This window comes from Phoca vitulina, unplaced genomic scaffold (genome assembly GCF_004348235.1).
Source record: "Phoca vitulina isolate PV1807 unplaced genomic scaffold, GSC_HSeal_1.0 scaffold35, whole genome shotgun sequence".
In the NCBI taxonomy this organism is placed as follows: domain Eukaryota; kingdom Metazoa; phylum Chordata; class Mammalia; order Carnivora; family Phocidae; genus Phoca; species Phoca vitulina.
In genome coordinates this window covers 6,068,867-6,081,129 of record NW_022589738.1, presented here as the reverse complement: position 1 = coordinate 6,081,129, position 12,263 = coordinate 6,068,867, and the positions used below count along the sequence as shown (strand labels likewise).

At 35.2% G+C, this 12,263-nt stretch overlaps 1 protein-coding gene across 13 annotated transcripts in view; it reads left to right on the top strand.

The window, feature by feature from the left end:
- Nucleotides 1-12,263, top strand: part of DMD (dystrophin) — a 2,446,616-nt gene that overhangs the window by 1,210,887 nt on the left and 1,223,466 nt on the right. For all 13 annotated transcript variants that reach the window (XM_032426633.1, XM_032426634.1, XM_032426635.1 and 10 more), the window contains 3 exons: nucleotides 386-559; nucleotides 3,774-3,929; nucleotides 8,120-8,290. In XM_032426633.1, the coding sequence (XP_032282524.1) occupies nucleotides 386-559; nucleotides 3,774-3,929; nucleotides 8,120-8,290 (501 nt within the window). The remainder of the gene's footprint in view (nucleotides 1-385; nucleotides 560-3,773; nucleotides 3,930-8,119; nucleotides 8,291-12,263) is intronic.

The window sequence follows — 12,263 nt, the reverse complement described above, 5'->3', positions numbered from 1 at the left end:
TCGCATAAACTAAGGAACTTCTTCTAGTTGCATATTAAAACATAGTCTATATTAGGCAATTTGGTCATTAGAAAAAATCGGGATTAAGGGCATTATTTGAAAACTACAATATGATATATAAATAACATAGATCTTGGGGGGGGTTGTACATCTTAAGGATAAAGTAGGTTAATAAATTACCTTTTATTTAGTATCACATTCAGAACAACTACTGAATTCTCCCAAATGTATGCATCCTTTGTGCTAGACAAGTGGAAAAAAAATGCCTTACTTTTTTTAATCTTGTATATCTTCAGGAATAAAGAAAAATCTATTAACAAAAATATGACTGCTTGTTGTTTGGAATGTGAAATTATACAGGTGCTTTCTTACATTGTCTTTACAGAAAAAATTGCAAGATGTTTCCATGAAGTTTCGATTATTCCAGAAGCCAGCCAATTTTGAGCAGCGTCTACAGGAAAGTAAGATGATTTTAGATGAAGTGAAGATGCATTTGCCTGCGTTGGAAACGAAGAGTGTGGAACAGGAAGTAGTACAGTCACAGTTAAATCATTGTGTGGTATGTATTTCTGGGGACAAATACACAGCTACTCCTTGCCTTTCCTTATTAAGCAGTCTGTGGGAAAAAAAAAAAAAAGAGGTATGTGATGATGATCTTCCTTTATAATAGAAGATTGTTTTCAGATAACTATAATAATTAATACTATGTAATTTTAAGATTAAGAACAAAAGTTAGCACAAGTGTGTTGAGAGACAAGAACTTTTACTGAAATAGTAGCCTTTGAATACATCCTCTATAGGTGTCTTTTTTGAATCTGTAATTGTTGAAGAACTATGCAGAATATAAGAGGAAGTCCCTCTGTTTAATTCTTATAGTACTTTGAATATGGAGCTCTTCCTCCAAACCCTGGTAGCTTTCCATTCAACATCAGTGCTGGACATGCACTGAAATGCCACCAGACCTCAAAGACTGAATAAAAAGGCATGGAAGGCATATGATTAGCCTGCAGCATAAATCTTCACAGGACTGTGGGATCTTGAGCTGTGTCCTTTGTTGCAGTTATTGGAAATTCGCCAAGGCAGATGACGCCTCTGACAATATAAGGCTGAATTATCTACTAGAGTAATACCACTGTTATTATAACTCTTTGTTTGCTATGGGCTAAGAGTAGAAAGTCACATAAAATAAAAGCCCTGAATATTATTAACATTAAAGGTAAAAAAGGTTATCTAGTTAGTACTTTGTGTTTTACGTATTGTTTCTGCTTTTACTCCATAACATAAATTTAAAAGAAACTCTTTAGATGCATTTCAGTCATATTATTGTGAGTGGGAAAGTATCTTTTAACACAAATTTTGTAGATATGTGTATTCCTTTGTGAAATTATGGAATTTTTTAATGCAGTGACATTCCTTCATAACACAGGCTGCATTTTAGTGGCATTGTTATTATAAATATTCCCACCCTGAAAAAGAAAATTTGAACATCGTAATGTATAATTATTAGCTGGTATTAGATGAACAACATTAGGGATTTGTAGGAAGCTATCTCCTCTTAAATTATGCAAAAATAATCGAAATCAAAATGACCGCAGTATACTACCATCATGATTAAATATTATTCCCAAAGGGACAGCTGTTCCCTTCTATGACCAGGTCTCTAACGGTACATCAGAAAACTGGTCTGCTAGTAAAGATGAGGTGAAAACAACCCTCCCTGCAACCAGCTGTGACTGTGCCCTGACCCTTTACAGGGAAACATTTTCAAGTTCTTGCTCAGTTTGGTCGGGGCTCTGGTTTAAATGTCAGGAGCAATTCAAGTAGTTCTTCCAGAAGGATATCTTTTCTTTACAACATTTATATATTTTTAAATTACTTAAGATGCCCTGTTGCATGCACTGTAATCATTGCCTTTGCCTTCAACATTTTTGTTTAATTAAAAAAAGTCTTGGGGCACCTGGGTGGCTCAGTCGTTAAGCGTCTGCCTTCGGCTCAGGTCATGATCCCAGGGTCCTGGGATCGAGCCCCGCATCGGGCTCCCTGCTCTGCGGGAAGCCTGCTTCTCCCTCTCCCACTCCCCCTGCTTGTGTTCCCTCTCTCGCTGTCTCTCTCTCTCTGTCAAATAAATAAATAGAATCTTTAAAAAAAAAGTCTTCCCAACAGGAACGCAAATAAATATGAAGGACACTCCCCTCCCTCAGTGATACTTTCTCTGCATACTGAATGATATGGGGTTAATGGCTTTGGTAGTTTGGTACTAATGGTACTTTGAACTTTCAACATAAGGGTAAATCACAGAGATTTTTTTTTTAATGTTTAAAGAATAAGTCATTAGAAAATATCTCTGATTCCAAAATTCACACAGTTGATTCCCTCCATACAGTTACTGATTGAATGTTTCTACATACCAAGATATATGTGTAATTTCTAAGATAAAAGTAAAATGAAGTAAAAAAAAAAATCATCTGGAAAGCTCAGACAAGAACCCAAAATTTTTAGTAAAGGAATATTAACACAAAACAACCATCAAAGAAGGGATCAAGATGGAAATAGATTATGTACGTAGCTTTAATGAGTAAGATATTTGCTCAGCCTTTACAAAAAAGTGTTTTTAGGCATTGATTTTAAACTGAGAAGAGAAAATAAACCCAAGTTTTGTTCTAATTCCAAAGAAGAAGCAATTACCTACTAGTAACTTTATTTCTTAGTACCAATAAAAAGGGTAGTTGTTCACAATTACCACTGAAAAAATTAAAGCAACAATGTAAAGTATTATATATGCCGGCCTACATATATATACATATACATATGTGTTTGCATGCACGCATTCATACATACACATATCTTTCCAGGAAAATACTTTGTGTGATGACACCTGTTTCGTGAGGCTTTGTTAAAGCAGTGTACTTTTGTGAAGTAATACATGTGTTCTTTAGGGTTGTTATATATATGTAAGTTTTTAAATAATATTTTTGTGTCTGTCTATATTGAATTAATCAGCCCCATTAAGAAAATACATTTGTATAATGTAATTAACATATTTAAAATTACCTTCCTTCCTTATATATGACTTAATTTATGTTGAAATTATGATCTGGAAATTTAGATGTTTTATTCCCACTAAAATGTGTGAGAACAGCAATGAATGTGTCTGTCTTAGCCACCACTGATTGTCTAGGGAATCCAGTAATATCTGCTGTACTAGGCTCTCAATAAATACCTGGTGAAGGGGTAAATGAATTTTTCCAAATTCACAGCTAGTATTATATAACATTTGAAATAGAAATCATATAACTTTGGGACGCCTGGGTGGCTCAGTCGGTTAAGCATCTGCCTTCGGCTCAGGTCATGATCTCAGGGTCCTGGGATCAAGTCCCGCATCGGGCTCCCTGCTCAGCGGGGAGCCTGCTTCTCCCTCTGCCTGCCGCTCCCCCTGCTCATGCTCTCTCTCTCTCTCTCTGACAAATAAAAAATCTTAAAAAAAAAAAAAAAAAGAAATCATATAACTTTTAGGAATAATCATTACCAACTTGGATTGTAAAACTAAATATACTCATTTATGCATGTCTGTATATAATTGCAAATAGAAACATTAAATCAACAGACAGTGCAAAAGCTAGATATTGGTCATAGCTGCAAAATCCTACTCCATTAAAACTGTAAACATGGAATGCCAATTAAGGTGCTCTCTACTTCTTTCTTTTTATTCACTGTTATAGTATAATTCGGACACTATTGCTTATTACTATGTTTTGTTTTATGTTTGAACTTAGAACTTGTATAAAAGTCTGAGTGAAGTGAAGTCTGAAGTGGAAATGGTCATAAAAACTGGACGTCAGATTGTGCAGAAGAAGCAGACGGAAAACCCGAAAGAGCTTGATGAAAGAGTCACGGCTTTGAAATTGCATTATAATGAGCTGGGAGCAAAGGTACGTGTGCACTGGAACCACAGACACGGGCTACTTACCACTTTCCTTCGAAATGGCAAAGCAAGAGGCAGCGATGATGCACAAATAATCTTAGAAAGTTTTAATCATTTTCTCTCAATGCATAGCTATGTACATACAGTTATGCGTAGTCAGAGACAGAGATAGATTCCCGTGTGCAGTTCTTATTAAGAAACAATAACTAATCAATAAGGATCTTTTTTCCAATCTACATTAAAAAATATGTACAGCTCAGGGAGATTTTTATTGGCCCATTGGATAATTCTAAAAGGGTTTCTTTGTTCTAAACTTGGCCTTCTCATTGTATAAATTTACTTGTGATGATTTAAAGGCTAGAGCCTTTTATAAACTAATGACCTTACTTACATTTAGATACAATGGAGTTGACACATTCCACATAGACTACATTAGGTGTAATAGAGTTGTCACATTCCATAGAAGTTATTTCCCTGTGTGGCAAGCCTTGTATAATCCACCACATTTCGCTAATAAGGTAGAATGGATAGCCAGATGAGTCCTATCGCTCTACGATTAGTTTTTTTGTATTTTTGTCCTGATAGAGTCCAATGACCAATTCCATGTCACTGTTAATTAAGGATGTTTACATCTCTCTATCCCCTTTCCAAAACAGTGGAATGACTAGGATAGTTATCTCAATTCATTCAAGTCAAATATTCTCTGTATATTTCCTACAGATTTAAAACTTTGATGGTTCAAAATAATGATAATAATCATAAAAAGTAGCCATAAAGGCATGACTTGTCAACATCAAGGACTGACCTGTCCTTTTCTATGCTATTATTTTACATTACTCTATGCTATTATTTACATTTCTAAAATATTTTTTAGTGCTCAGCTAAGATTTAAACTATTAACATAGTAATAAAATAATCATTTCTTTAAGAAATGGCGATAGTTTGACATGTGGCATTTGAGAGAATATGTGTATTTTATTAATAAATACCATGCTTATTTTCTTAAACTTATGCAAATAAAGTTATCTATTTTTGGCATTTATGGCCATTTACGAATAAATACAAGCTTAAGTCCTTTAAGCAAGATTCTTTAAATGAGGAGTACTGAGGGATGGTTTCACTCTCCTAATGCTTACTGGGGAAAGATGAATAAAATAAAATAAGGGCCAAAGCAGAAAAAAATAAAAATGCATACATTTTAATTTCGTTCTGACTGAAAGAGATTTACTGGGTTCAATGGGGAGAACAGAGTATATTTTAATGGCTCAAGTTCTCAACTTTATTAAATATAACATCAGTGAGAAAATTGTCGCTTCATCTTTGACACAAATATAAATTTTTGTCCAGATTTGTGAAGTAGCCATGCAGACACAGATTTCTAACATTTCACCCTGTGAGCAGATAGACAGTTGGGTCTTAAAGCTACTGATTGCAACTTACTTTTCACTGAGAGAAAGTTAATTTTAGATTATGATATGTGCTATGGTGAGCGCTGTGAATTGTGTAAGACTGATGAATCACAGACCTGTACCTCTGAAACAAATAATACATTATATGTTTAAAAAAAATTAAAAGAAGAAGAAGAAGATAATAGGAAGGGAAAAATGAAGGCAGGGGAATCGGAGGGGGAGAAGAACCATGAGAGACGATGGACTCTGAAAAACAAACTGAGGGTTCTAGAGGGGAGGGGCGTCAGGGGATGGGTTAGCCTGGTGATGGGTCTTAAAGAGGGCACGTTCTGCATGGAGCACTGGGTGTTATACGCAAACAATGAATCATGGAACACTACATCAAGAACTAATGATGTAATGCATGGTGATTAACATAACATAATAAAATAAAAAAATGTAAAAAAAAATTAAAAAATAACTAATGTATTGTATGGTGACTAACATAACATAAAACAAAATTAAAAAAAAGAAACTAATAATAAAAAGAATATATATATAAAATGTTGTAAGTCAGGTATTCCTTCTCTAAGAAAATATTGTCTGCATCTAAATCTTTGAAGCACCTTCAACAACACTGGTTTCATTTGACAAAATCAAACAAAACAAAGATATCTTTATTATTATTATTATGTAAAACAAACACTTCTAGTTTAATCATCTTCAAAATTTATATGGTTGTACTTGCCTCAATTCAATGTATGTTACTTTTTTGTTAGCTCAGGCTGCCATAACAAAATACCATAGACCAGTTGGCTTAAACAACACACATTTATTTCTCACAGTTCTGGAAGCTGGGAAGTTCAAGATCAAGGTGTTAGCCTAGTGAGGACCCTCTTCCTGGCTTGTAGAAGCCACATTCTCATTGTGACCTCTTCTGGTGGAGGGGGAGGGAGAGGGAAAAAGAAGGAGCGAGGAAATGGGGTGGAGTGGGGGGGGAGAGAGAGAGGGAGAGGGATCTTTCTTCTTCTAATAAGGCCACAATTCTATCAGATTAGGGTCTTACCATTATGATCTCATTTAACCTTAATTACTTCCTAAAGATCCTATATCCAGGTGCAGTCATGCTGGGGGTTTGGGCTTTGATGTATTAATTTTGGGGGGATGTAATTCAGTGCATAGCACTTTTTATTTGTTTATTAGCATCAATTGAGCTTAATGGTTCAATGAATAAAACTTGAATAGTCTCCAGTGTGGCTTCTCTGTGCTTTGATTTTTATGGAAATGTACGTCAGTAGCAATAGTCTGTCAGCCTCATGTGCATTTTCCCATGAACCAGTGACTGAGGCATTTTACTGCAGGTGGCACTCTTTTAAATGTATCTCTTTCCACACACATACACACACAAAAGTGTAAAACTCAATTTTCCTTAAGATGGCAGTGTCTCCTGTTTTATTAAAACCTATTTAGCTGGATATAAACAAAATAGAATAAATAAAAATCAATAATGCATTAGCTCTGGGAAGATAGGATTTCTTTGAAATATTGAATCTGGAACTCTTTTTCTACCAATAGCGCATAGCAAAAAATAACTATGCATGGAAACACACTGTAAGGTATATATTTTTTCTCCCACACACAAATAAAAGTCTTGCAGTCAAAAGGGCAGATGCTTTTACTTCCCTGAAGGGGGATATCTGTAAAAAGAAAAAAAATTGAATTTGCAGCCTCAGCAACTAAACATTTTTTTTTAAATGTACAGACACCTCTGTTAAAGAAACTAACAGATTTTGTTGAGTATTTGGAATTCATATCAAAGTTTCAGTGTGTTTATTTTGATTGTAGCATTTTAAATTCTTTAAAGATATGCTTACTTGGGCATTTTTCATGCTTATGGCTGAATATGTGTGTTTGGGTGTGTGTGTGTGATTGTGTGTGTATAGACAGATAGATTGATAGATCGATCAGAAGAGTTTCTGGGCTTTTTATTAAACCAACCAACCTAGACCCTGAACACTCACAAATTGTAGGCACATCTGGAGAGGTGGTGAAAAAGTACATATTTGTTAATCCTCCATGTGAGAATGTGGATGAATTTGATTTTGAGGGTTTTAGTTCTAAACACTGAGAACTGGAACACAAAATCAGATCATGATTTTCTCTATTAATAAGGGTGAAAATTTTGTTTTGGAATTTTTTTTTAACCTCCATTGGATGGTAAAATATGTTTAAAGGGGAAGTGACTTATTCTTTGTGTTGTTTCTCTGCAGGAGTAAGACACTTAATAGATGCAATGACAATAAAATTGACCATTTTAAGTGTTACGAAAATAATTTTGCCTCTTGAGAGAAACCATATTCTTTCCCCATTTCGATTCCTTACCAGCAAGAGCAAACCTCATTTGTCTGTAGAGGATTGTAAACTTTGCCTATCCATTTGACAGATGACTGAAGGTTTTCTAAAAGAAATCTCTCATTTCTTCAGTTGTACTTACATCATTCAGTATATTTAAAAAATTTGACCATAAATTCTTTTTATTTGTATTGAAGAAAATAATAACAGCTTTTTTTTTTTTTTTTCCTATCCAATACGGAACACAGCCTTTTGGAGAAAGGATCTCATCTTTCCTAGACTGTGTTTATTCACCATTAATACTGAGACTATACAGTTTTTCTAAAATACTATTTTTAACATCTAAGAAAAAGGTTGTTTTAAAATGACAGAAATATTAAAGTTCCTATTAAGTGGCTATACCTAAACCTGAATTGAAGGGGTAAACTAACTTACATTTTATTATCATTCTTTTCAGGTGACAGAAAGAAAGCAACAGTTGGAGAAATGCTTGAAATTGTCCCGTAAGATGCGAAAGGAAATGAATGCCCTGACGGAATGGCTGGCGGCTACAGATACAGAGCTGACAAAGAGATCAGCAGTTGAAGGAATGCCTAGTAATTTGGATTCTGAAGTTGCCTGGGGAAAGGTAAAATCCGTATCACTGAAGGTTATTTTTAACACACCAAGAAACACACAGTAATGTGAATTTATAAGGAACTATTAATGTGCAACAGTGGTGGAAATACAAGCATTATCTTGCTTCACTTTCCCTTTCCTCAGAAATTCATCGGTAGCACTTAACTCTGTGTATTTCTGAATCATGGTAAAACCAGCGGGCTGCTTTATTTAGCAAGAATCTCCCCAAAGCTTGTTTAGAATTAGGTAGGTTATGAATAAGTCCTTAAAAGTACATTCATCATTAGTCAGAAGGTGAATCCAAAGATGAGATTCAGCATTCCCTAGCTTGCCTCAGACAGACTGCTTTAGAGGGATGCCACCACTATGACCAGGGCAGGGATGTAGAGACTGCAGACAGTTGGGCTGGACAGGACTCGTAAGAGTAGCAGATTGCTGATGTCATAATTTAAAAAAAGTACTCAAGGGATCTATGCAGCCACTGTCATTTCTGCTGCCAAAGAGCCCAGGCTTTCCTATAATCTGAGCTGGTAAATTCTTGCTCTGTCTCTTGACAGCCAGTCAGATATTTTTGCTCCCCTAAAATGTAAGGTCGGGACACTCATAGCGTCATATTTTTTTCAGTTGATTCATTACTAGATTACTTGAAAGTGCATCGATATAAAGGAAACAGCCAATATTGATAATGTGTTTCACCTTAACCTTTGCTGAGCCATTAGGCATTAAAAAAAAAATAAATCACAGCTGCACTCTACCCCGTTGGTTTTTTTAAATTAGCAAACCCTTGCCTGTATCGGTGAGATGTTAAGAAGATCTGTGCTTTATTTCTAATTCAACAAGGCTATTTAAGTTATCCAAAGTTGGGAAATTTTAATTGCATTATGTAAAAACTTTACAATCATACAATTCCACCAAAACTGAAAAACGATTTTCTATATGTAAATTCAGAGGACAAGTAGATGTAAAATGTTGTTACATAAATATTTTTCAAGTAAATAATAGTGAGTGATTTCTTTTTCTTCCCTCTCAGAATAGATTTGTTGGTAGAGATAAGATTTTGAATTGTATTTATTAGCTCAAGATCATATATGTTGTGAGATTATTTTAGTAGCAAGTATAGAGGGTACAGGCTAAAAATTAAAGTGGCCTTATTTTTTTTCCTTATTACCCAAACAAGTATTATATTTTTGTGTGTGATAATTTGGTTTGAACCAATGGCAATCATATACTTAGATGCAGGCTAGGCTGCTGTAAGAAATAAGCAAAAAATACCATGGCTCCAAGAAGATAGCAGTTTATTTCTATCTCATTTAAGGTAGATAGTTTTGGATAGGGGGAGTAGTTTTGCTCCATGAAATTCTCCTAAGAGGTAGGTCCCTTTCATCTCATTGCTCTGCAGTCCTCTGGGTATTAGTATTTTTATGGTAAAACTTGCTCACCACCACACCTCCCTCCCAGCCCACAAAAGGAAGGGAAAACTGGAAGTGGAGGACACCAGCTCTCTCTTAAAGATGTGTTATAAAAGCTCTGTGCATTATTTTACCCATCTTTCACTTGCCAGAAGTTAGTCACATGATGATATTTAGCTTCCAGGGAAGATGGCAAAAGATGGGTCCTAACTGGGTGGATGATGTATTCTGCTAAAATGTTGAGTAGATTTTGTTTGAGAAAGAGAGAATACATTCTGGGGGACACATAACAGTTTTGGCCACGACAGTATCACCCCTGCATTTTGCATCGTAAGATAAAGGTTGATAAATACTGGGGCCTCTGAGTGGCTCTCTCTGTTGAGCCTCTGACTCTTGGTTTTGGCACAAATCATGATCTCGGGGTCCTGGCATGGAGCCCTGAGTGGGGCTCCACCCTGGGGTTGGAACCTGCTTAAGATTCTCTCTCTCCCTTTGCCTCTTTCCCTCCCCCCACTTTTGTTGGTGCTCTCTCTCTCTCAATCAATAAAATCTTTTAAAAAAATAAGGGTAGAGAAAGACCTCCATCATCTGTTTCTCTTTGTAAAAACCCATGTCCTACTGATGACAGTTTCTACCATTAAGTACTCATAAACAAACAAGAAGGACCAGACAATCCTTATGATTTGAGGATGAAATATAGTAAAAGGTGCAGGGGGCAAGTAGTAGTACGTGCAGAGGATGCATGAAAATCATCTAGGCTTTCTTCTCAGTCACCCTCCCCTTAAAACACCCTCCCCTTAAAAATATCTCTGATTGTTCATATCCAGTTTAATGGGTATATTAGTTTGCTGGGTCTGCTGTAACAGCATTCCACAGATGGGTAGCTTAAACTGCAGAAATTTATTTTTTCCCTGTTCGAGAGGCTGTGAGTCTGAGGTCAAGGTTTTGGCAGGGTTGGTTTGTTCTGAGGCCTCTCTTGTTGGCTTGTGAATAGCTGTCTTCTCCTGTGTTATATGATCTTCCCTTTGTACATGACTATGTCCAAATTTCTCTTGTTATAAGGACACTAGCCATATTGGATTAGGACCCACCATGATGACCTTATTTGACTTAATTGCCTCTTTAAATTTCCTATCTCCAAATTTGGTCACATTCTAAAGTCCTGGGGTTAGGACTTCATCATGTGAACGTTGAGGGGACTCATTTCAGCTCATAACAGTGGGGTAGCTTTATAAATATAATTTGGAATGCTACCGTAATTGTGCACAAAGGAATAGAGCTAAAAGTAAAGGGGATTTTAAAAATTCTGACTACAATTTACAACTGACTGAGGTGAAACTATGAAAGTATGCCACACAAGAACTCTGAATTCCACAGTCCCCATAAGGTCATTGAGTAAGCCACCTAAGGAGATATTTTTGCATTAACTTCACCATAGAGTCATTAAAATATCATACTATCATATAATTAGCTTGGCAAACATTTCTAGATTATTCTTGTCATATTAGAAGGCTTGAGTGGTCTGGAGATGTATCAGCTTATTGAGTCCATCTGGAAAGTATTTTCCATAAACCAAAGAACAATACTAATTTGAGATTCAAAAGGAAAAAAGCATGGAAAAGTGGCATTTCTTTTATATATTAATTTACCACTTTCTCTGGATCTCTTGAAACACTAAGCTACTAATAATATACTCTAAGACCCCTTAATGGTCAAGTAAAAGTATACACATTTGCATCCAAATTACATGCTTTGTTTAATAAAATCACTTGGAAGGTGCTGAAAGCTTTTTCAAAACTCACAATCATATAACAAAAACATGTGACCTACAGATCTAAAGCAGTCACATTTATGACAATTTTTTAAGAGGAAGAAATCAAACTCATACATGAAACCCCATGATTCCTTAGTACATTCTCATCTCACATGCTGTCTTGGTAGATGGAGAACTTGACTCCAACTGTTAGTCTTGTCTGCTATTTTAAAGAATAAATGTCAGATTTTTTTTTTCAAAATAAATTGAGTATTCATTTAAATGCAGTGCATTGAATGTACTTGCCAATCATTCCAAGTATTTTTGACTTGGAGAAAATTTGAATATGTAGACTCAATTTATTTTAAAAGTGTTTCATTTATTTCTACTGAATTTCAGTTGTGTAGATCTAAAAAATTGTATTTCTTTATATATAAAATATTTGAATGTCTAAATAAGAATAATCTTATACATCAAATTTAGTTACTAATGAAGTATTTACTTAACCTTTAGTTTATTCAAACAGCATACTTTCAAATATATTGACTACAATTAAATCCTTTGAGCTTTACTTCTACTTTATTTTAATTACACTTATTTATTGTGTATCTAGTTCCAGAAAAAAATTATTTAGAGTAGCTTATAGAGATACATATGATTCATCTGGTCAAGCACAAATAAATTAGAGAACTGGAGAAAGGGAAATTTATATTAGGAAACTTTGCACAGAAATATACCCACAATATCCCGTGGATAGCGGAATAGGCAGAGGAGACTAAAGCCTCAAAATCTGGCACCAAGCTGGGGTGCCTGGGTGGCTT